The 24,255-nt window shown below is 45.0% G+C and overlaps 2 protein-coding genes across 2 annotated transcripts; both read right to left on the bottom strand.

Moving 5' to 3' along the window:
* Positions 1-10,015: 10,015 nt before the first annotated feature.
* On the bottom strand, positions 10,016-20,207 carry LOC139420529 (axoneme-associated protein mst101(2)-like). Its single transcript, XM_071170730.1, has 3 exons — positions 19,465-20,207; positions 18,681-19,371; positions 10,016-10,114 (listed from the first exon to the last, which is right to left on the bottom strand). The coding sequence occupies exons 1-3, from the start codon at positions 20,205-20,207 to the stop codon at positions 10,016-10,018; spliced, it is 1,533 nt and encodes a 510-aa protein (XP_071026831.1).
* Positions 20,208-20,421: 214 nt separating this feature from the next.
* Positions 20,422-22,535, bottom strand: LOC139420528 (axoneme-associated protein mst101(2)-like). The gene is made up of 2 exons (XM_071170729.1): positions 21,128-22,535; positions 20,422-21,005 (listed from the first exon to the last, which is right to left on the bottom strand). The coding sequence occupies exons 1-2, from the start codon at positions 22,533-22,535 to the stop codon at positions 20,422-20,424; spliced, it is 1,992 nt and encodes a 663-aa protein (XP_071026830.1).
* Positions 22,536-24,255: the final 1,720 nt, after the last annotated feature.

Here is a 24,255-nt window from a genome sequence, read left to right as displayed (position 1 = left end):
TTTAGTTTATTTAGTAACTATTTTCTTAACTCTTTCTTGAACTGCATTGTTGGTTAAGTGTTTGTTAGTAAGCATTTCACGGTAAGGTTGGCATACCTGTTATATTCGACACATGTGACGAATAAAATGTGATTTGATTTGATATACAGCAGTATGTGGACAGCTCTTCAAATTAGAGGATTCAGCTATTTCAGCCACACCACGGTTGCTGACAAGTGTATAAAAATCGAGCACACAGCCATGCAATCACCATTGGCAGTAAAATCCCCTTACTGAAATCTTAACACTACAGCATACAATGACATTCTAGACGATTCGGTGCTTCAGTTTGGGGAAGGCCCTTTCCTGTTTCAGCACGACAATTCCCCCATGCACAAAGCAAGGTCCAAACAGAAAATGTTTGTTGAGATCGGTGTGGAAGAACTTGACTGGCCTGAACGGAGCCCTGACCTCAACCCCACACCCAACCCCTTTGAGATTAATTGGAACGCTGACTGCGAGCCAGGCCTAATCGCCCAACCTCACTAATGCTTTTGTGGCTAAATGGAAGAAAGTCCTCGCAGCAACGTTCCAACATCTAGTGGAAAGCCTTCCCAGAAGAGTGGAGGCTGTTACAGCAGCAAAGTGGGGACCAACTCCATATTAATTCCCATGACTTTTGAATAAGATGTTCGACGAGAAGGTGTCCACATACTTTTGGTCATGTTGTTTATGAAGTGAGTAAAACAGCATGTAAACATTATTGAAGTGTTCAATGACAAAGGAACATAGGGCAGCAGTCTCTAAGGTGCAGGGTTGAGTACCCGGTGGTGGCCGGCTAGTAACAGTGACTAAAGTTCAGGGCAGGGTAATTGGTGGAGACCGGCTAGTGGTGACTGTTTAATAGCCTGATGGCCTGGAGATAGAAGCTGTTTTTCAGTCTCTCTGTCCCAGTCTGTGCCACCAGTAAGTACACATAGTAGTATAAATCCCCTGGCACAGTCCCCACAGCCGGACAACCTTCTCATGGCCTCTGGAAGGAAATGCGGTAGGAATGCTCAACCGGTGTCGCTCAATCAGCCGAGAGAAACTTTCAACCGGTTCTCACCGAAGCCTCCCACCATTAGCTCTGACAAATTGAAAACTCTAGTCATTGGCGACTCCATTACCCACAGTATTAGACTTAAAACAAATCATCCAGCGATCATGCACTGTTTACCAGGGGGCAGGGCTACTGACGTTAAGATTAATATGAAGATGGTGCTGGCTAAAGCTAAAACTGGCGAGTGTAGAGAGTATAGGGATATTGTTATCTACGTCTGCACCAACGATGTTAGGATGAAACAGTCAGAGGTCACCAAGCGCAACATAGCTCAGCATGTAAATCAGCTCCCAGTTAGGGGGAGTGATGAGCTCTACAGCAGTCTCACAACTCAATCGCTGGTTGAAAACTGTTTTCTGCCTCTCGCAAAATATATAATTTGTAGATAATTGGCCCTCTTCCTGGGACTTAGTGTGATGGACTCCATCCTAGCTGGGGGGGTGCTCTCATCTTATCTACGAACATAGAGGGGGCTCTAACTCCCCTAGCTCCACAATGAGATAGCAGGCCAGGCAGCAGGCTGTTAGCACAGTCAGTGTAGTCAGCTCAGCTATCCAAATTGAGACCATGTATGTGCCTCGACCTAGGTTGGGCAAAACTAAACATGGTGGTGTTTGCCTTAGCAATCTCACTGGAATAAAGACCTCCTCCATTCCTGCCATTATTGAAAGAGATTGTGATACCTCATATCTCAAAATAGGGCTACTTAATGTTAGATCCCACACTTCCAAGGCAGTTATAGTCAATTAACTAATCACTGATCATAATCTTTATGTGATTGGCCTGACTGAAACATGGTTTAAGCCTGATTAGTATACTGTGTTAAATGGGTTGAGTCACTCCTGGTTACACTAGTGACCATATCCTCCAAGCATCTCGCAAAGGTGGAGGTGTTGCTAACATTTTTTATTTATTTTATTTTACCTTTATTTAACCAGGTAGGCAAGTTGAGAACAAGTTCTCATTTACAATTGCGACCTGGCCAAGATAAAGCAAAGCAGTTCGACAGATACAACAACACAGAGTTACACATGGAGTAAAACAAACATACAGTCAATAATAAAGTATAAACAAGTCTATATACAATGTGAGCAAATGAGGTGAGAAGGGAGGTAAAGGCAAAAAAGGCCTTGGTGGCAAGGTAAATACAATATAGCAAGTAAAACACTGGAATGGTAGTTTTGCAATGGAAGAAAGTGCAAAGTAGAAATAAAAATAATGGGGTGCAAAGGAGCTAAATAAATAAATAAAATACAGTTGGGAAAGAGGTAGTTGATAGGGCTAAATTATAGGTGGGCTATGTACAGGTGCAGTAATCTGTGAGCTGCTCTGACAGTTGGTGCTTAAAGCTAGTGAGGGAGATAAGTGTTTCCAGTTTCAGAGATTTTTGTAGTTCGTTCCAGTCATTGGCAGCAGAGAACTGGAAAGAGAGGCGGCCAAAGAAAGAATTGGTTTTGGGGGTGACTAGAGAGATATACCTGCTGGAGCGTGTGCTACAGGTGGGAGATGCTATGGTGACCAGCGAGCTGAGATAAGGGGGGACTTTACCTAGCAGGGTCTTGTAGATGACATGGAGCCAGTGGGTTTGGCGACGAGTATGAAGCGAGGGCCAGCCAACGAGAGCGTACAGGTCGCAATGGTGGGTAGTATATGGGGCTTTGGTGACAAAACGGATTGCACTGTGATAGACTGCATCCAATTTGTTGAGTAGGGTATTGGAGGCTATTTTGTAAATGACATCGCCAAAGTCGAGGATTGGTAGGATGGTCAGTTTTACAAGGGTATGTTTGGCAGCATGAGTGAAGGATGCTTTGTTGCGAAATAGGAAGCCAATTCTAGATTTAACTTTGGATTGGAGATGTTTGATATGGGTCTGGAAGGAGAGTTTACAGTCTAACCAGACACCTAAGTATTTGTAGTTGTCCACGTATTCTAAGTCAGAGCCATCCAGAGTAGTGATGTTGGACAGGCGGGTAGGTGCAGGTAGCGATCGGTTGAAGAGCATGCATTTAGTTTTACTTGTATTTAAGAGCAACTGGAGGCCACGGAAGGAGAGTTGTATGGCATTGAAGCTTGCCTGGAGGGTTGTTAACACAGTGTCCAAAGAAGGGCCGGAAGTATACAGAATGGTGTCGTCTGCGTAGAGGTGGATCAGAGACTCACCAGCAGCAAGAGCGACCTCATTGATGTATACAGAGAAGAGAGTCGGTCCAAGAATTGAACCCTGTGGCACCCCCATAGAGACTGCCAGAGGTCCGGACAACAGACCCTCCGATTTGACACACTGAACTCTATCAGAGAAGTAGTTGGTGAACCAGGCGAGGCAATCATTTGAGAAACCAAGGCTGTTGAGTCTGCCGATGAGGATGTGGTGATTGACAGAGTCGAAAGCCTTGGCCAGATCAATGAATACGGCTGCACAGTAATGTTTCTTATCGATGGCGGTTAAGATATCGTTTAGGACCTTGAGCGTGGCTGAGGTGCACCCATGACCAGCTCTGAAACCAGATTGCATAGCAGAGAAGGTATGGTGAGATTCAAAATGGTCGGTAATCTGTTTGTTGACTTGGCTTTCGAAGACCTTAGAAAGGCATGGTAGGATAGATATAGGTCTGTAGCAGTTTGGGTCAAGAGTGTCCCCCCCTTTGAAGAGGGGGATGACCGCAGCTGCTTTCCAATCTTTGGGAATCTCAGACGACACGAAAGAGAGGTTGAACAGGCTAGTAATAGGGGTGGCAACAATTTCGGCAGATAATTTTAGAAAGAAAGGGTCCAGATTGTCTAGCCCGGCTGATTTGTAGGGGTCCAGATTTTGCAGCTCTTTCAGAACATCAGCTGAATGGATTTGGGAGAAGGAGAAATGGGGAAGGCTTGGGCGAGTTGCTGTTGGGGGTGCAGTGCTGTTGACAGGGGTAGGAGTAGCCAGGTGGAAAGCATGGCCAGCAGTAGAAAAATGCTTATTGAAATGTTCAATTATGGTGGATTTATCAGTGGTGACAGTGTTTCCTATCTTCAGTGCAGTGGGCAGCTGGGAGGAGGTGTTCTTATTCTCCATGGACTTTACAGTGTCCCAGAACTTTTTTGAGTTAGTGTTGCAAGAAGCAAATTTCTGCTTGAAAAAGCTAGCCTTGGCTTTTCTAACTGCCTGTGTATAATGGTTTCTAGCTTCCCTGAACAGCTGCATATCACGGGGGCTGTTCGATGCTAATGCAGAACGCCATAGGATGTTTTTGTGTTGGTTAAGGGCAGTCAGGTCTGGGGAGAACCAAGGGCTATATCTGTTCCTGGTTCTAAATTTCTTGAATGGGGCATGTTTATTTAAGATGGTTAGGAAGGCATTTTTAAAAAATATCCAGGCATCCTCTACTGACGGGATGAGGTCAATATCCTTCCAGGATACCCCGGCCAGGTCGATTAGAAAGGCCTGCTCGCTGAAGTGTTTCAGGGAGCGTTTTACAGTGATGAGAGGAGGTCGTTTGACCGCTGACCCATTACGGATGCAGGCAATGACGCAGTGATCGCTGAGATCTTGGTTGAAGACAGCAGAGGTGTATTTAGAGGGGAAGTTGGTTAGGATGATATCTATGAGGGTGCCCGTGTTTAAGGCTTTGGGGAGGTACCTGGTAGGTTCATTGATAATTTGTGTGAGATTGAGGGCATCAAGTTTAGATTGTAGGATGGCTGGGGTGTTAAGCATGTTCCAGTTTAGGTCGCCTAGCAGCACGAGCTCTGAAGATAGATGGGGGGCAATCAGTTCACATATGGTGTCCAGAGCACAGCTGGGGGCAGAGGGTGGTCTATAGCAGGCGGCAACGGTGAGAGACTTGTTTTTAGAGAGGTGGATTTTTAAAAGTAGAAGTTCAAATTGTTTGGGTACAGACCTGGATAGTAGGACAGAACTCTGCAGGCTATCTTTGCAGTAGATTGCAACACCGCCCCCTTTGGCAGTTCTATCTTGTCTGAAAATGTTGTAGTTTGGAATTAAAATGTCTGAATTTTTGGTGGTCTTCCTAAGCCAGGATTCAGACACAGCTAGAACATCCGGGTTGGCAGAGTGTGCTAAAGCAGTGAATAGAACAAACTTAGGGAGGAGGCTTCTAATGTTAACATGCATGAAACCAAGGCTATTACGGTTACAGAAGTCGTCAAAAGAGAGCGCCTGGGGAATAGGAGTGGAGCTAGGCACTGCAGGGCCTGGATTCACCTCTACATCGCCAGAGGAACATAGGAGGAGTAGAATAAGGGTGCGGCTAAAAGCAATAAGAATTGGTCGTCTAGAACGTCTGGAACAGAGAGTAAAAGGAGGTTTCTGGGGGCGATAAAATAGCATCAAGGTATAATGTACAGACAAAGGTAAGGTAGGATGTGAATACAGTGGAGGTAAACCTAGGTATTGAGTGATGAAGAGAGAGATATTGTCTCTAGAAACATCATTGAAACCAGGAGATGTCATTGCATGTGTGGGTGGTGGAACTAATAGGTTGGATAAGGTATAGTGAGCAGGACTAGAGGCTCTACAGTGAAATAAGCCAATAAACACTAACCAGAACAGCAATGGACAAGACATATTGACATTAAGGAGAGGCATGCTTAGTCGAGTGATCAAAAGGGTCCAGTGAGTGGAGAGGTTGGTTGAGGGTCACGGCGATTTAGACAGCTAGCCAGGCCAACCGGTAGCAAGCTAGCATAGGATGGAGTCTGTTGTTAGCCACCTCTTGCGTTCGGTCAGTAGATTAGTGGGGTTCCGTGTGGTAGAGGGGATTAATCCAAATCACACAACAACAACAAAAATAAGAACAATAGATATAGTTATAGATGCCCAAGAAGAAAACATAATAATAATAAAAATAAATAAATTGTCCGATTGTCTATTCAGATAGCAGCCGGTAAGACAGCTAACGGTTAGCGGGCCGCAGATGGGCGTTCAGGTAACGTCGCGACAGAGGAGCCAGCCGGATCTCATTCAGGTAGATAACGTCGACAGTCCAGTTGTGAATGCCCGGTGGGGCTCCGCGTAGGCAGTGAAACGGGTCCGGATAGGTGACTGCAGCCCAGGAGTGAATGATGGAACTCAGGAGTGATTGACGGAGCTGGCTAGCACCGGAACAATCGATGTTTGCTCCGGAATCGACGAAAGCCGACTGTCACACGGATAGCAGCTAGCTAGCTGTGAATGAATTAATGATAGCAAATTTCAATTTACAAAAAAAAACAACGTTTTCGTCTATGCAGCCTACTCAATCACTTTTTATAGCTACTGGTTACAGGCCCCCTGGGCCATATACAGCGTTCCTCACTGAGTTCCCTGAATTCCTATCGGACCTTGTTGTCATGGCAGATAATATTCACATTTTTGGTGACTTTAATATTCACATGGAAAAGTCCACAGACCCACTCCAAAAGGCTTTCGGAGCCATCATCGACTCAGTGGGTTTTGTCCAGCATGTCTCCGGACCTACTCACTGTCACAGTCATACTCTGGACCTAGTTTTGTTCCGTGGATTAAATGTTGTGGATCTTAATGTTTTTCCTCATAATCCTGGACCATCGGACCACCACTTTATTACGTTTGCAATCGCAACCAAAAATCTGCTCAGACCCCAACCAAGGATCATCAAAAGTCATGCTGTAAATTTTCAGGCAACCCAAAGATTCCTAGATACCGTTCCAGACTCCCTCTGCCTACCCAAGGAAGTCAGAGTACAAAAATCAGTTAACCACCTCATTGAGGAACTCAATTTAACCTTGCGTAATACCCTAGATGCAGTCGCACCCCTAAAAACTAAAAACATTTATCATACAAAAACTAGCTCCCTGGTATAGAATAGAAATGGCGCTACACCAAACTGGAAGTCTTCCGACTAGCTTGGAAAGACAGTACCATGCAGTATTGAAGAGCCCTCACTGCTGCTGAATCATCCTATTTTTCCAACTCAACTGAGGGAAATAACAATCCAAAATGTATTTTTGATATTGCCACAAAGCTAACTAAAAATCAGCATTCCCCAAAAGAGGATGGCTTTCACTTCAGCAGTGATAAATTCATGAACTTCTTTGAGGAAAAGATCATGATCATTAGAAAGCAAATTACGGACTCCTCTTTAAATCTGCTTATTCCTCCAAAGCTCAGTTGTCCTGAGTCTGCACAACTCAGCCAGGACCTAGGATCAAGGGAGACACTCAAGATATTTAGTACTATATCTCTTGACATGTTGATGAAAATAATCATGGCATCTAAACCAAGCTGCATACTGGACCCTATTCCAACTAAACTGCTGAAAAAGCTGCTTCCTGTGCTTGGCCCTCCTATGTTGAACATAATAAACAGCTCTCTATCCACCAGATGTGTACCAAACTCACTAAATGTGGCAGTAATAAAGCCTCTCTTGAAAAAGCCAAACCTTGACCAAGAAAATATAAAAATATACAGAATCTCCGATTCCTCTCAAAAATTTCGGAAAAAGCTGTTGTGAAGCAACTTGCTGCCTTCCTGAAGACAAACAATGTATACACAACGCTTCAGTCTGGTTATAGACCCCATCATAGCACTGACACTGCACTTGTGAAGGTGGTAAATTACCATTTAATGGCATCAGACCAAGGCTCTGCATTTGTCCTCATGCTCCGAGACCTTAGTGCTGCTTTTGATACCATCAATCACCACATTCTTTTGGAGAGATTGGAAACCCAAATTGGTGTACACGACAAGTTCTGGCCTGGTTTAGCGCTTATCTGTCGGAAAGATATCAGTTTGTCTCTGTGGATGGTTTGTCCTCTGATAAATCAACTGTACATTTCAGTGTTCCTCAAGACTCCATTTTAGGACCACTATTGTTTTCACTATATATTTTACCTCTTGGTGATGTCATTTGGAAACATAATGTTAACTTTCACTGCTATGCTGATGACACACAGCTGTACATTTCAATGAAACATGGTGAAGCCCCAAAATTGCCATCCCTGGAAGCCTGTGTTTCAGACATAAGGAAGTGGATGGTGACAAATGTTCTACCTATATACTCGGACAAAACAGAGATGCTTGTTCTAGGTCCCAAGAAACAACGAGATCTTCTGTTGAATCTGACATTTCATCTTGATGGCTGTACAGTCGTCTCAAATAAAACTGTGAAGGACCTCGGCGTTAATCTGGACCCTGATGTCTCTTTTGATGAACATATCAAGACTGTTTCGAGGACAGCTTTTTTCCGTCTAAGTAACATTGCAAAAATCAGAAACGTTCTGTCACAGGTTAGACTAGTGCAATGCTCTACTTTCCGGCTACCCGGATAAAGGTCTAAATAAACTTCAGGTAGCGCTAAACACAGCTGCTAGAATTTTGACTAGAACCCAAAATGTGATCATATTACTCCAGTGCTAGACTCTCTACGCTGGCTTCCTGTTAAGGCAAGGGTTGATTACAAGGTGTTACTTCTAACCTACAAAGCATTACATGGGCTTGCTCCTACCTATCTTTCCGATTTGGTCCAGCCGTACATACCTACATGCACTCTACGGTCACAAGACGCAGGCCTCCGTACTGTCCCTAGAATTTCTAAGCAAACAGCTGGAGATAGGGCTTTCTCTTATAGAGCTCCATTTTTACGGAATTGTCTGCCTACCCATGTGAGAGACGGAGACTCGGTCTCAACCTTTGGGTCTCTATTGAAGACTCATCTCTTCAGTAGGTCCTATGATTGAGTGTAGTCTGGCCCAGGAGTGTGAAGGTGAACGGAAAGGCACTGGAGCAACGAACCTCCCTTGCTGTCTCTGCCTGGCCGGTTCCCCTCTCTCCACTGGGATTCTCTGCCTCTAACCCTATTACATGGGCTGAATCACTGGCTTACTGGTGCTCTTCCATGCCATTCCTAGGAGGGGTGCGTCACTTGAGTGGGTTGAGTCACAGACGTGATCTTCCTGTCCAGGTTGGCGCCCCCCCCCTCTTTGGGTTGTGCCGTATCGGAGATCTTTGTGGGTATTACTCGGCCTTGTCTCAGGATGGTAAGTTGGTGGTTGAAGATATCCCTCTAGTGGTGTGGGGGCTGAGCTTTGGAAAATTGGGTGGGGTTATATCCTGCCTGTTTGGCCCTATATCCTGCCTGTTTGGCCCGGTATCGTCGGATGGAGCCACAGTGTCTCCCGACACCTCCTATCTCAGCCTCCAGTATTTATGCTGCAGTAGTTTATGTGTCGGGGGGCTAGGGTCAGTCTGTTATATCTGGAGTATTTCTCCTGTCTTAACCGGTGTCCTGTGTGAATTTAAGTATGCTCTCTCTAAATCTGTCTTTCTCTCTTTCTTTCCTTCTTTCTTTCTCTGACCTGTTCACCGGACGTGCTCCCTGTCCCAGACCTGCTGTTTTCAACTCTCTAGAGACAGCCTGAGCGGTAGTGATACTCTGAATGATCGGCTATGAAAAGCCAACTGACATTTACTTCTGAGGTGCTGACCTGTTGCACCCTCGACAACCACTGTGATTATTATTATTTGACCTTGGCCATGTTCTGTTAATACTCCACCCGGCACAGCCAGAAGAGGACTGGCCACCCCTCATCACCTGGTTTCTCTCAAGGTTTCTTCCTAGGTTCTGGCCTTTCTAGGGAGTTTTTCCTAGCCACCGTGCTTCTACACCTGCATTGCTTGCTGTTTGTGGTTTTAGGCTGGGTTTATGTACAGCACTTTGTACCATCAGCTGATGTTAGAAGGGCTTTATAAATACATTTGATTGATTGATGCACCTCTGCTGAGTGAACAAGCCGTGGCTCAGGTGGCAGATGGTCTGGATGATCTTCTTGGCCTTCCTGTGACACCCGGTGCTGTTGATATCCTGGGGGGTGGGCAGCGTACCCCCCGGTGATACGTTGGGTTGACCGCACCGCCCTCTGGAGAGCCCTGCGGTTGCGGGTGCTGCAATTGCCGTATCAGGCGGTGATACAGCTCTACAGGATGCTCTCAATGGGGCAGATGTAGAAGTTCATGAGGTTCTTAGGGGCCAAGACAAATTTATTCTGCCTCCTGAGTTTGAAGAGGCGCTGCCTCTTCCATGACATGATGGATGGTTATCCACTGGACTGGATCATAACATTGGCCTTTACTACCACGCTACCCCGCCAGGAAGAAGGAAGGAACCACTCCCCCCCTCTTATTACACATCAGTGCCACATTGAAAGTCACTGAGCTCTTCAGTTAGGCAATTCTACTGCCAACATTTGTGATTGTATCTTGTGACATACCACTGTTCCATCCAAGATGTCACTACCTAAAATATGTTGTTGGCTGATGAACTGAATCTGGTATAGGTCAAAGTGCTGCGGTTGCTTGAAACAGAGTATATAAAATAAAATATGTTGTCATCGCCTTCTTGTCATCTATCAGATGGTAAATCAAACTTCTCTCAGTTCCAACCAGCACTCAAATCGTCAAATGAGGACGGCATCGTTCCCAAAGATTTATATGTTTGTCTGAGTAAGCACGATGTTGCGTCGTAATTGTGTTATAAGCACTGTGCACTAGCATCTCTGAAAGCCCTTGGCACGAGCATGAATTAAGCAGCATGCATTATTTATCTATCTGCCCCGAAGAAGGCAAATGCAAATTCACAGACTTCAGACTTCAGATAGCATTTTATATCATTATCTGGGTATTAACACGTTGAGAAGAGAGGAGCACACGGGTCGGCCGAGATGAATTGTTATTCCGGCGTCTTGGGTGTGTGATCCACACACGCACGCACACACACACACACACACACACACACACACACACACACACACACACACACACACACACACACACACACACACACACACATGCTCTCTGTCTCTCACAGACACACATACACACGGGGACACACACTCTGTCCAGTCCCCTCCAGTGGCACTTACAGGCCCTACATTATTTAACAGGTACTCCTGCACTCAGGTCTTTTTTTCTAAGCCTGCTGGCAGATATCTAAAACAGTGAATGCTATGTTAAAGGTTTTATCCTATGCACCCTTTTGAGGCCTATGTTATTTTTATTGTACCGTTCGTATTGTATTTTAGATCAGGGATGGGTATCAGCCATGTTTTTTTAAAAGGTAGTAAATGAGGTTGAGTGAACTGTTTCGCTGCCAGACAAGACTCCGCTGATAGCCAGGTGTAGTAGTGGTAAGGGTTCACTCCATGGTGCTGGAAAGAAAGCTCTGTTGTACGGTTAACTTTATGTAGGCCCTAACAGTTTGTGGGCACTGTTTGTCACCGTTATAGTGCAATTAATGTATTGTTTAGTGTTGTGTTGTGGCTTTGCTGGCATGTATCACCTCACCAAGATTTACATGCTAAAATCACTACTGACTATCAGTGAATTAAACTGATAGTACTGCTGCTCATTCCGTTCTAGGCGTCACTGAACTGGATCATTACCACCAACCCTGGACTGTCTTGTCTCATTACGCACGCCAGGTTCCAATTAGAATGTGTATATATGTGCCTTCTGTTCCTCATTGTCCTTGTTGATTATTGTTCCATGTCCGTTGGTCTTGTGAGTACCTGTGCTCTGTGGTATCGACTGTCGTGCTACGTTTGCTGTACAGTGTATTACAGTTTACATAGTGTGTTAGTGTACACTTGTCATTACGGATCTCGTCCTGTGTATTGTTTACTGGTCTCGTATGTGTGTGTAATATATATATACATATATACACCTAGATATATATATATATACTGTTCAAAGGTTTGTGGTCACTTAGACATTTCCTTGTTTTTGAAAGAAAAGCTAATTTTTTTGCAAATTAAAATAACATCAAATTGATCAGAAATACAGTGTTAACGTTGTAAATGACTATTGTAGCTGGAAACGGCAGATTTTTGATGGAATATCTACATAGGGGCACAGAGGCCCATTATCAGCGGCCATCACTCCTGTGTTCCAATGGCATGTTGTGTTAGCTAATCCAAGTTTATCATTTTAAAATGTTAATTGATCATTAGAAAACCATTTTGCAAGTATTAGCACTGCTGAAAACTGTTGTTCTGATTGAAGAAGCAATAAAACTGGCCTTCTTTAGACTAATTGAGTATCTGGAGCATCATCATTTGTGGGATGAATTACAGGCTCAAATTTGCCAGAAACAAATAACTTTCTTCTGAAACTTGTCAGTCTATTCTTGTTCTGAGAAATGAAGGCTATTCCATGTGAGGAATTCCCAAGAAACTGAAGATATCATTCAACACTGTGTACTCTTCCCTTCACAGAACAGCGCAAACTGGCCCTAACCAGAATAGAAAAAGGAGTGGTAGGCCCCGGTGCACAACTGAGCAAGAGGACAAATACATTTAGTGTCTAGTTTGAGAAGCAAACGCCTCACAAGTCCTCAACTGGCAGCTTCATTGAATAGTACCCGCAAAACACCAGTCTCGACATCAGCAGTGAAGAGGCAACTCTGGGATGCTGGCCTTCTAGGCAAAGTTGCATTGAAAAAGCCATATCTCAGACTGGCCAATAAAAAGAAAAGATTAAGATGGGCAAAAGAACACAGACACTGGACAGAGGAACTCTGCCTAGAAGGCCAGCATCCCGGATAATGAGAACAGCTTTGTGAATTCCCCCTTCTTCTCCAGTGTACACAAATTTGCATTCTAGTTGTGCTACTGGTGGATGTTTTGTTATTGAATTTGGTGACATGGAAACCCCACACCCTTGAGCCTGCTACTATATATATATATACAGTGCCTTGCGAAAGTATTCGGCCCCCTTGAACTTTGCGACCTTTTGCCACATTTCAGGCTTCAAACATAAAGATATAAAACTGTATTTTTTTGTGAAGAATCAACAACAAGTGGGACACAATCATGAAGTGGAACGACATTTATAGGATATTTCAAACTTTTTTAACAAATCAAAAACTGAAAAATTGGGCGTGCAAAATTATTCAGCCCCTTTACTTTCAGTGCAGCAAACTCTCTCCAGAAGTTCAGTGAGGATCTCTGAATGATCCAATGTTGACCTAAATGACTAATGATGATAAATACAATCCACCTGTGTGTAATCAAGTCTCCGTATAAATGCACCTGCACTGTGATAGTCTCAGAGGTCCGTTAAAAGCTATGACGTACGTTATGAACTTAAGTGGGGTCTCAACTTACTGTTGCGAGTTGGAATAGTACAATTAACAAAGGTCCAATTTCAACATTTGGTTGTGAAACAGCAGCTTTTCTCTTATGTCAATCACTGATAGTCAATTACCCCATGTAAGCAAAACATTTTTGGATTGCTAAACTAATTCAGTGGCAAGCTATCTAAACTTGTTATCATGGTCAAATTACCATCCGGTGGGCCCCCATTGATTTTGTTTGTCAGTCTCACTCAGATATCATATTAAAAACGGCAACATTTCTCTCCGCCCCATGGCAAAATGAGTAGAATTGCAGCAAACTTGCTTTAAAACTGCAATATTTTCTCTCCACAGTCAAGGGGGACCACTAAATATTTTGCTAGCAATGGGGGGGTGAGATTTTAACCCACACCGCCACTGGGCGGTTTGATTTAACTGCTAGGCTAGACCACCCGAGCCACAAGATCCACATTGATGCTAACTGACACTAATGGCAGCATAGACATCACCACGGATGTAGTTCAACTCCTCCACTGATGGCTCTGTAGAAATTGTCTCTTAAAGGAAAGTTAGATTTGCATGTAAATGACACTCATCTTAATCTGTCAACCCATATCCAGGAACGAGCATTCAAAGAAACATAGGTTGCACAATGCTTGGTATCACCTTGCAACAACTCTTTCATTGAGACTTGGAAGCACAGTGGCCATGAGATAGGCATGAGGCTAGTGAGTTAACCTACACTTCAGAGAGCACGATAGTGGAGGCCGTTGAGTGGTGATGCTTTCTCACTAGTAGTTGTATGGGTCTTGTAAAGGGCAGCGGAGTGGTCTGGTTCACAATCATTGGAAAGTGCTCCATTAGAGTTCAGTTAGGATACATTTGTGTTATGTAACATAACTACCTTGTTGAAGAGCCTAATGCCATGTGAACTTCAGCCTGAACACACTTCGTTACCACGGTTACAATGTCATGTTAGCATAAATCAGGCTAATAGAAATGGGAAAGGATTCAATAGTCATAAGAAAATATACAGCGTTTTCATTTTTAATTGACCTAAAAGTGTGCTTGTTTGAATTCCTGACATGTTCTGTTTCTGTCATGACTTCCGCCGAAGTTGGCTCCCCTGCCTGTTCGGGCGGTGCTCGGCGGTCGTCGTCACCGTCCTACTAGCCGCCACCGATCCCTTTTTCGTTTGTCTGTTTGTTTCGTCTTATTAGTTTCACCTGTGTTTCTGTTGTTTGGTTTAATTAGCTCCCCTATATTTAGTAGGTAGACCCGCCCTTGTTTTGTGCGGGATTGTCTTTATGTTATGTGTGCATGTTAGGTAGTGGTGGATTTTATTTTCTATAACTTGGCACCCTGTGGTTTTTGGGTTGTCTCGTTGCCCTGTATTTGTTGGGCTTATTATTTTGTTGAGCCTGAGTAAAGCACTTAACCTCAGTGGAACTCTCTCTGCGTCTGATTCCTGCACCCACCTAGTCCCGCGTGACAGTTTCCCTGCCATCACAGCAGTGATGCACAGCTCATGCCCACTGGTATAGAACTGCTTTCCTGTAGGCACAACCAGGCTCCCAGTGTCCGGTCTGGAGCATCAAGTCATGAGCCCCTTGTCAGCTGTAACAACCTAGTGGTGCCAAAAGTCCTGATCTGCCCTAGAAAGCCTATGTAAATTATGATCGCCAAGAATGGCCTAACAAAACGGCCATTTTGGGCTCTAAAATTAGTTAATTATGATCATGTTCGATCCTCACAGTGAATTATTTTAAAGTTTGCTACCAATTGAGATATTTATTTAAATAGTGATCCATTCTGACTTCTACATTTGTCGTCACACAGGACAATGTGCTGACACAGAGCACTCACTGGCCGGCAGGCAAGATAGACATTAAGGCTGCAATATGTCATTTTTTAGGGTGATCTGAACAATTTCACATAGAATTGTGAGTTGTAGATCTGACATTCTCATTGAAAGCAGGTCTAAGAAGCAGTGTATCTGCTCTATATGTGCTATTTCTATGCTTACCGTGCTTAAGTTTCCTTTTGAGTCTTTTAATTTCAGTTTCGTACGCCAGCTTCAAACAGAGGAAAATACAATATTTTTGGTTATGGAAAATATATTTCACAGCAGTTTAGAGGGTACAGACATTCTCTACACCAGTGACTCAAGATCACTTTGAGTCAAAATGCAAGACGAGATCTACTGCTCAGATTTTTTTTAACATGACTTAAACTTAAGTCTATGCAACATTAACCTATTAAAAACAGTACTGTAGCATTGAGGTTTGTGCAGTAAGCTATATAAGCTATAGGCCCAATACATTATCACTGCATATTGGCTTTGTTGTTCGGGCAATTTTTTCAAATTATATTTCTAAATTTGAGGTAGGCTATATGATCACACCGGTCATAGATAAATTGTTGTATTGCTTGTGAGGCACAGCTGAGTGAGCATACATTTAGATAATTAGCTTTTTATTTTCCTGGGCTGATGGTGAATGCATCGGATGGTCAGTCACAGCAGGGGGAGAGAGCATCAGACTGAGGGTCCGCCTCTCAATCTCTCTCCACTTTCCTTTTCCTCTGCTGATGGCGAAACTCGAGTCGCACCGCATTATTTCTGCCTCATGTACAAATTCATGATGTTACTCCTATGGTCAGAGACAGTGGTATTAAAAAAGACCCTAGCAATACTCTTTCCACCTCATGCATTACTGCTGTAGTGCTGGTTGTAGCGCGAGTGGAAGTAGGAAGAATGAGCATTTAATGGCGTATAAAAATGTTGAATAATAAGTGTTGACGGTGCTGAGTAAAATCTTAAACAATGTTGCTGTGTTTGTTGACAGTCTCTCTAGTCGTGGTTTTAAACGTTTTGAAATTTCACAGTATCAACTTTCTTTTACGCCTGCTATGTTACTGCAGACACAGTAATCTGAGCCATCCGATTGGCCAGCGGTAGGAGTATAGTGTACTTGATTTGCTCTCGGGCCTACAGAGAAGGCAGAATTTGTAGCTCCAGACACATGAAATGGTTCAAAATGGGACACTTCGCCTACCAGGTGCACAGGGCATCTGAATCGAGTGCACCTACCACCAAGACAAATAAATCAAAGAAGAAACTCAAGACTTAATCTTTGGATTTTTTACAGATATGTTTGGTGACTAGGAATGCCTTGGAAATTGCGGTTGGTGACCACCGCTTTACACTGTCAAATCAAATTGTATTTCTCACATACACATGGATAGCAGATGTTAATGCGAGTGTAGCGAAATGCTTGTGCTTCTAGTGCAGTAATAACCAACAGGTAATCTAACCTAACAATTCCAAAACTACGACCTTATACACACAAGTGTAAAGGGATAAAGAATATGTACATAAAGATATATGAATGAGTGATGGTACAGAACGGCATAGGCAAGATGCAGTAGACGGCATCGAGTACAGTATATACATATGAGATGAGTAATGTAGGGTATGTAAACATTATATTAACTGGCATTCTTTGAAAATGGCTAGTGATACATTTTTTTACATCAATTTCCATTATTAAAGTGGCTGGAGTTGCGTCAGTATGTTGGCAGCAGCCACTCAATGTTAGTGGTGGCTGTTAAACAGTCTGATGGCCTTAAGATAGAAGCTGTTTTTCAGTCTCTCGGTCCCTACTTTAATGCACCTGTGCTGACCTCGCCTTCGGGACGATAGCGGTGTGGACAGGCTGTGGCTCGGGTGGTTGTTGTCCTTGATGATCTGTACGGCCTTCCTGTGACATCGTGTGGTGTAGTTGTCCTGGAGGGCAGGTAGTTTGCCCCCAGTGATGCGTTGTGCAGACCTCACTACCCTCTGGAGAGCCTTATGGTTGTGGGCGGAGTAGTTGCCGTACCAGGCGGTGATACAGCCCGACAGGATGCTCTTGATTGTGCATCTGTAAACGTTTGTGAGTGCTTTTGGTGACAAGCCAAATTTCTTCAGTCTCCTGAGGAGACTGCTGCTGAGCCTTCTTCATAACGCTGTCTGTGTGGGTGGACCAATTCAGTTTGTCCGTGATGTGTACGCCGAGAAACTTAAAACTTACTACCCTCTCCACTACTGTCCCGTCGATGTTGATAGGGGGGTGCTCCCTCTGCTGTTTCCTGAAGTCCACGATCATCTACCTTTGTTTTGTTGACGTTGAGTGTGAGGTTATTTTCCTGACACCACACTCCGAGGACACTCACCTCCTCCCTGCAGGCCGTCTCGTCGTTGTTGGTAATCAAGCCTACCACTATAGTGTCGTCCGCAAACTTGATGATTGAATTGGAGGCGTGCATGGCCACGCAGTCATGGGTGAACAGGGAGTACAGGAGAGGGCTCAGAACGCACCCTTGTGGGGCCCCAGTGTTGAGGATCAGCGGGGTGGAGATGTTGTTACCTACCCTCACCTCCTGGGGGCGGCCCGTCAGGAAGTCCAGTACCCAGTTGCACAGGGCGGGGTCGAGACCCAGGGTTGATGACGAGTTTGGAGGGTACTATGGTGGTAAATGCTGAGCTGTAGTAGATGAACAGCATTCTCACATAGGTATTCCTCTTGTACTTTACTTGTTTTGACACAAACTGAAATTAGACTATTAGACTATAGCAACCAAGAAATGGTTGATTGAGTGATTTCTGTATATTGCACCTTTAAGGTTGACTGTCTTAGGCAGGATGAAAAGGACTACATCGACAATGATCCCTTGCTAGTTACGGCTACTTTCACCATGATCCTTAGCAAATTTTTTGGAGCCTTTCAGAAATATGACTTGCTTCAAATTCAAATAATTCCGGCTACATGCATCATCCGGAGTTTTCCATAGGATTACAGTATGTGGATGATAGCTATCACTATCTACTGGTTTGAAATGCTCCTGTAATCTCTCTCTCTCCATTTCTCATCTCTTCCTGGTTAAGCACTAATTGTGCATGCGTGAGCGTGTCTCTCTCTGTCACATACACACACATACACACACGCACGCGTGCGCCCCTCCCCGGTACAGTGTGAAAAATGCAGGCTCTCCCATTCTGATCACTGTCACAATCTCTCTCCCAAATCGAGAGGCTTTTTTATTGGCCTGTGAGTTAAATATCAGAGCCACCTATCAGTCAGCCAAGAACCCTTTCACCTGAACATGGTCTCATCTGCAGTGCTGTGACCACACAAGCCCTCCACCAGCAGGTTAGGTTGAGATGGGAGAGGACATGATAAGATAAATGCTTTGTCTAGGTTTCCATATACAAGTGATAAGTTCTTGGTGACACAGGCACACAACACAAAAACATGCTTACAAATGTAGCTTTTCTGCATGGTTCTCGCTGTAGTGGCATGATCCATTGACTTTAAGGTGCTGATGTAAGGTTGCCCCCCCTCACACACACACACGACACAAACATTCTTCTATTCATCTCTATTTTTCTCTCCTCTTTTCACACACACACACACACACACACACACTCTCTCTCTCTCTCTCTCTCTCCAGGTATCCAGATCTGTGACCTGCAGATCTTGTGGGGGCAGGGCTTGTGTTTGCTGGTACCCATTCCTGTCCTTTTCCAGCGTGTTCTTTTCCCGGTGTGTTCTTTTCCCTGCGTGTTCTTTTCCCAGCATGTTCTTTTCCCGGCGTGTTCTTTTCCTGGCGTGTTCTTTTCCCGGCGTGTTCTTTTCCTGGCGTGTTCTTTTCCTGGTGTGTTCTTTTCTTCCCGGCGTGTTCTTTTCCCGGCATGTTCTTTTCCCGGCGTGTTCTTTTCCTGGCGTGTTCTTTTCCCGGTGTGTTCTTTTCCTGGCGTGTTCTTTTCCTGGCGTGTTCTTTTCCCGGCGTGTTCTTTTCTTCCCGGCGTGTTCTTTTCCTGGCGTGTTCTTTTCTTCCCGGCGTGTTCTTTTGCTGGCGTGTTCTTTTCCCGGCGTGTTCTTTTCCTGGCGTGTTCTTTTCTTCCTGGCGTGTTCTTTTCCCGGCGTGTTCTTTTCTTCCCGGCGTGTTCTTTTCCTGGCGTGTTCTTTTCTTCCTGGCGTGTTCTTATCCTGGCGTGTTCTTTTCTTCCTGGCGTGTTCTTTTCCTGGCGTGTTCTTTTCTTTCTGGCGTGTTCTTTTCTTTCTGGCGTGTTCTTTTCTTCCTGGCGTGTTCTTTTCTTCCTGGCGTGTTCTTTTCCTGGTGTGTTCTTTTCCTGGCGTGTTCTTTTCCCGGCGTGTTCTTTTCCTGGCGTGTTCTTTTCCTGGAGTGCTCTTTTCTTCCTGGCGTGTTCTTTTCCTGGCGTGTTCTTTTCTTCCCGGCGTGTTCTTTTACCGGCGTGTTCTTTTCTTCCCGGCGTGTTCTTTTCTTCCTGGCGTGTTCTTTTCCTGGCGTGTTCTTGTCTTCACGGCGTGTTCTTTTCCAGGCGTGTTCTTTTCCCGGCGTGTTCTTTTCCTGGCGTGTTCTTCTCTTCCCGGCGTGTTCTTTTCCTGGCGTGTTCTTTTCCGGCGTGTTCTTTTCCTGGCGTGTTCTTTTCCTGGCGTGTTCTTTTCTTTCTGGCGTGTATTTTTCCTGGCGTGTTCTTTTCTTCCTGGAGTGTTCTTTTCTTCCTGGCGTGTTCTTTTCCTGGCGTGTTCTTTTCCTGGCTTGTTCTTTTCTTCCTGGCGTGTTCTTTTCTTCCCGGCGTGTTCTTTTCCCGGCGTGTTCTTTTCTTCCCGGCGTGTTCTTTTCCTGGCTTGTTCTTTTCCCGGCATGTTCTTTTCCTGGCCTGTTCTTTTCCCGACATGTTCTTTTCCCGGTGTGTTCTTTTCCCGGCGTGTTCTTTTCCCGGCGTGTTCTTTTCCGGCATGTTCTTTTCCCTGCATGTTCTTTTCCTGGCGTGTTCTTTTCTTCCTGGTGTGTTCTTTTCCTGGCGTGTTCTTTTCTTCCTGGTGTGTTCTTTTCTTACTGGTATGTTCTTTTCTTCCTGGCGTGTTCTTTTCTTCCCGGCGTGTTCTTTTCCTGGCGTGTTCTTTTCTTCCAGGCGTTTTCTTTTCCTGGCGTGTTCTTTTCCTGGCGTGTTCTTTTCTTCCCGGCATGTTCGTTTCCTGGCGTGTTCTTTTCCTGGCGTGTTCTTTTCTTCCCGGCGTGTTCTTTTCCTGGCGAGTTCTTTTCTTCCCGGCGTGTTCTTTTCTTCCCGGCGTGTTCTTTTCCTGGCGTGTTCTTTTCCTGGCGTGTTATTTTCTTCCCGGCGTGTTCTTTTCCTGGCGTGTTCTTTTCTTCCCAGTGTGTTCTTTTCCAGGCGTGTTCTTTTCACGGCGTGTTCTTTTCCTGGCGTGTTCTTTTCTTACCGGCGTGTTCTTTTACCGGCGTGTTCTTTTCTTCCCGGCGTGTTCTTTTCCTGGCGTGTTCTTTTCCTGGCGTGTTCTTTTCTTTCTGGCGTGTTCTTTTCCTGGCGTGTTCTTTTTTTCCCGGCGTGTTCTTTTCCAGGCGTGTTCTTTTCCCGGCGTGTTCTTTTCCTGGCGTGTTCTTTTCTTCCTGGCGTGTTCTTTTCCTGGCGTGTTCTTTTCCGGCGTGTTCTTTTCCCTGCATGTTCTTTTCCTGGCGTGTTCTTTTCTTCCTGGTGTGTTCTTTTCTTACTGGCATGTTCTTTTCTTCCTGGCGTGTTCTTTTCTTCCCGGCGTGTTCTTTTCCTGGCGTGTTCTTTTCTTCCAGGCGTGTTCTTTTCCTGGCGTGTTCTTTTCCTGGCGTGTTCTTTTCTTCCCGGCATGTTCGTTTCCTGGCGTGTTCTTTTCCCGGCGTGTTCTTTTCCCGGTATGTTCTTTTCCTGGCGAGTTCTTTTCTTCCCGGCGTGTTCTTTTCTTCCCGGCGTGTTCTTTTCCTGGCGTGTTCTTTTCCTGGCGTGTTATTTTCTTCCCGGCGTGTTCTTTTCCTGGCGTGTTCTTTTCTTCCCAGTGTGTTCTTTTCCAGGCGTGTTCTTTTCACGGCGTGTTCTTTTCCTGGCGTGTTCTTTTCTTACCGGCGTGTTCTTTTACCGGCGTGTTCTTTTCTTCCCGGCGTGTTCTTTTTCTGGCGTGTTCTTTTCCTGGCGTGTTCTTTTCTTTCTGGCGTGTTCTTTTCCTGGCGTGTTCTTTTTTTCCCGGCGTGTTCTTTTCCAGGCGTGTTCTTTTCCCGGCGTGTTCTTTTCCTGGCGTGTTCTTTTCTTCCTGGCGTGTTCTTTTCCTGGCGTGTTCTTTTCCGGCGTGTTCTTTTCCTGGCGTGTTCTTTTCCCGGCGTGTTCTTTTCCCGGCGTGTTCTTTTCTTCCCGTCGTGTTCTTTTCCGGCCTGTTTTTTTCTTCCCGGCGTGTTCTTTTCTTCTCTGCGTGTTCTTTTCCCGGCGTGTTCTTTTCTTCCCGGCGTGTTCTTTTCCCGGCGTGTTCTTTTCCCGGCGTGTTCTTTTCTTCCTGGTGTGTTCTTTTCCCGGCGTGTTCTTTTCCGGCGTGTTCTTTTCTTCCCGGTGTGTTCTTTTCCCGGCGTGTTCTTTTCCGCCGTGTTCTTTTCTTCCCGTTGTGTTCTTTTCCCGGCGTGTTCTTTTCCCGGCGTGTTCTTTTCCTGGCGTGTTCTTTTCTTCCCGGTGTGTTCTTTTCCCGGCGTGTTCTTTTCCGGCGTGTTCTTTTCTTCCCGGTGTGTTCTTTTCCCGGCGTGTTCTTTTCCGGCGTGTTCTTTTCTTCCCGGTGTGTTCTTTTCCCGGCGTGTTTTTTTCCGGCGTGTTCTTTTCTTCCCGGTGTGTTCTTTTCCTGGCATGTTCTTTTCTTCCCGGTGTGTTCTTTTCCCGGCGTGTTCTTTTCCCGGCGTGTTCTTTTCTTCCCGTCGTGTTCTTTTCCGGCCTGTTTTTTTCTTCCCGGCGTGTTCTTTTCTTCTCTGCGTGTTCTTTTCCCGGCGTGTTCTTTTCTTCCTGGCGTGTTCTTTTCCCGGCGTGTTCTTTTCCCGGCGTGTTCTTTTCTTCCCGGTGTGTTCTTTTCCCGGCGTGTTCTTTTCCGGCGTGTTCTTTTCTTCCCGGTGTGTTCTTTTCCCGGCGTGTTCTTTTCCGCCGTGTTCTTTTCTTCCCGTTGTGTTCTTTTCCCGGCGTGTTCTTTTCCCGGCGTGTTCTTTTCCTGGCGTGTTCTTTTCTTCCCGGTGTGTTCTTTTCCCGGCGTGTTCTTTTCCGGCGTGTTCTTTTCTTCCCGGTGTGTTCTTTTCCCGGCGTGTTCTTTTCCGGCGTGTTCTTTTCTTCCCGGTGTGTTCTTTTCCCGGCGTGTTTTTTTCCGGCGTGTTCTTTTCTTCCCGGTGTGTTCTTTTCCTGGCATGTTCTTTTCTTCCCGGTGTGTTCTATTCCCGGCGTGTTCTTTTCCCGGCGTGTTGTTTTCCTGGCGTGTTCTTTTTTTCCCGGCGTGTTCTTTTCCTGGCATGTTCTTTTCTTCCCGGTGTGTTCTTTTCCCGGCGTGTTCTTTTCCCGGCGTGTTCTTTTCCCGGCGTGTTCTTTTGCTGGCGTGTTCTTTTCCTGGCGTGTTCTTTTCTTACCGGCGTGTTCTTTTCTTCCCGGCGTGTTCTTTTCCCGGCTAGTAGTTATCTTCTTTCGGCCTGGTAGAGTTGAGAGTTCCATTAGTGATTTAGGTCTGTGAAGGATTTCCCAGTGGATCTTATGGCAATACTTAAAGGGTGCTTTGATGTTGTCACACAGACGCGCACATACACACATGCACGCAGGCACACACACACCACAGATCACCCTACAGTCAACCCCAACCTCCATAGCTTCACATGCACACAAAGGACTGGAGGTCTAGCCTAGCCTAGCTTAAAACCAAGGCACTTTGTCTCAGTAAATTGCCCGCACCGGAGTATAGGTCAAGACTGAGGGGAGCATGTAGAGAGAGATGGATCTTTCCACTCCAGCAAGTATCTGGGCCACAGAAGGCATAGGCATAGATCATACTGGCGTTTCATTGACTCACATTTTCTCTTGAAAAACACTCCCCAAGCACATCATATGATCGTAATGCTATAACAGCAAACGGCATGCAGCATATACTGTAACAGGAATGATGGTGGATGGTGAGAAAGGGGCAAATGTGTGAGAGCCCGAGGATAATGTTGTCTATGAGCAACTGAATATTGCTAGCAGCCACAGATATCGGATTATATCTAGGTTTGCAAAACTACAGGGACCACAGAATAGGGTGTGTATTGTATAGTATACGTTAATATGGGCGTGGGGGGCGTCATTAGGAATAAGGAATCATGTGGTATCCTCAGGGGCTTATACCATATTTTCCATTGTGGTGACCTATGCCCTTTTATTAAAAACATTCAGAATTATAGCATGTAAACAAGATAAAAGGCTGCTTACAATGAGATGTATTGAAAACCAGTTTTGCTTACTGGGTAACTGTTAAAGCGTTAGGCCAGTAACCGAAAAGGTCACTGGTTCAAATACCTGAGCCGACAAGGTGAAAAAAATCTATCGATTTGCCCTTGAGCAAGGCACTTAACCCACATTTTCTCCAGGGGCGCTGTACTACTATGGCTGACCCTGTAAAATAACACATTTCACTGCAGTTATCTGGTGTATGTGACCATAAAACATATTTATTTTTTGCTTGTGGCAGACTGAGGTTACCTGAGGTTTACTTTGACCTTTTTTCTTCAATTTGAGTCAGCGATTTCCAGTAGTGAGCGCAGACATTTTCATACTTTTTCGTGTTGGTACCCCTGTGGGAATCGAACACTGAACCCTGGCGTTGCAAGCTCCATGATCAATACAACATATATTTTTTACATTTTTACACGATTAGGGCCTGATACTTAGTTCACATTGAAGGAGGCCAGCCGTGGCTAGTTTAGTGGCTGTATGTTCCCTCATTGAATGCTTTGCCTTATTTAAGCATCTGACAGCATGACAATACAATGTGTGGTGTCAGCAGCTCAGATGACAGTGATTTATACTTAGCGCCAAACTGCCAGAGTCACAGCCGCGATGACATGGAAATTCATTGAAATCAAATTGACACTTTAATTGATCTCCAAATGAATCATTCAGGAATGCAAAGGCATGCATTTTTTTAAGGGATGTAGTCTATTGACACATGATGGTGTGACTTATATAATTCTATTTCGGTAAAAAAAAGT

This window comes from Oncorhynchus clarkii, chromosome 11 (genome assembly GCF_045791955.1).
Source record: "Oncorhynchus clarkii lewisi isolate Uvic-CL-2024 chromosome 11, UVic_Ocla_1.0, whole genome shotgun sequence".
NCBI classification, from domain to species: domain Eukaryota; kingdom Metazoa; phylum Chordata; class Actinopteri; order Salmoniformes; family Salmonidae; genus Oncorhynchus; species Oncorhynchus clarkii.
This window is presented reverse-complemented; position numbering and strand designations above follow the sequence as displayed.

Excerpts from the sequence above, each read along its gene's own strand:
- LOC139420529 (XM_071170730.1), bottom strand. The coding sequence starts at position 20,207 with ATGCCGGGAAGAAAAGAACACGCCAGGAAAAGAACACGCCAGGAAAAG. Across the intron at positions 19,372-19,464 it reads GGGAAGAAAAGAACACGCCG|AACACGCCGGGAAAAGAACA; the intron begins GTAAAAGAACAC and ends CGCCAGGAAAAG. Across the intron at positions 10,115-18,680 it reads TGCCCCCACAAGATCTGCAG|AGGCAGCGCCTCTTCAAACT; the intron begins GTCACAGATCTG and ends ATGTCATGGAAG.
- LOC139420528 (XM_071170729.1), bottom strand. The coding sequence starts at position 22,535 with ATGCCAGGAAAAGAACACGCCGGGAAAAAAAGAACACGCCAGGAAAAC. Across the intron at positions 21,006-21,127 it reads GCCGGTAAAAGAACACGCCG|GAAAAGAACACGCCAGGAAA; the intron begins GTAAGAAAAGAA and ends ATAACACGCCAG.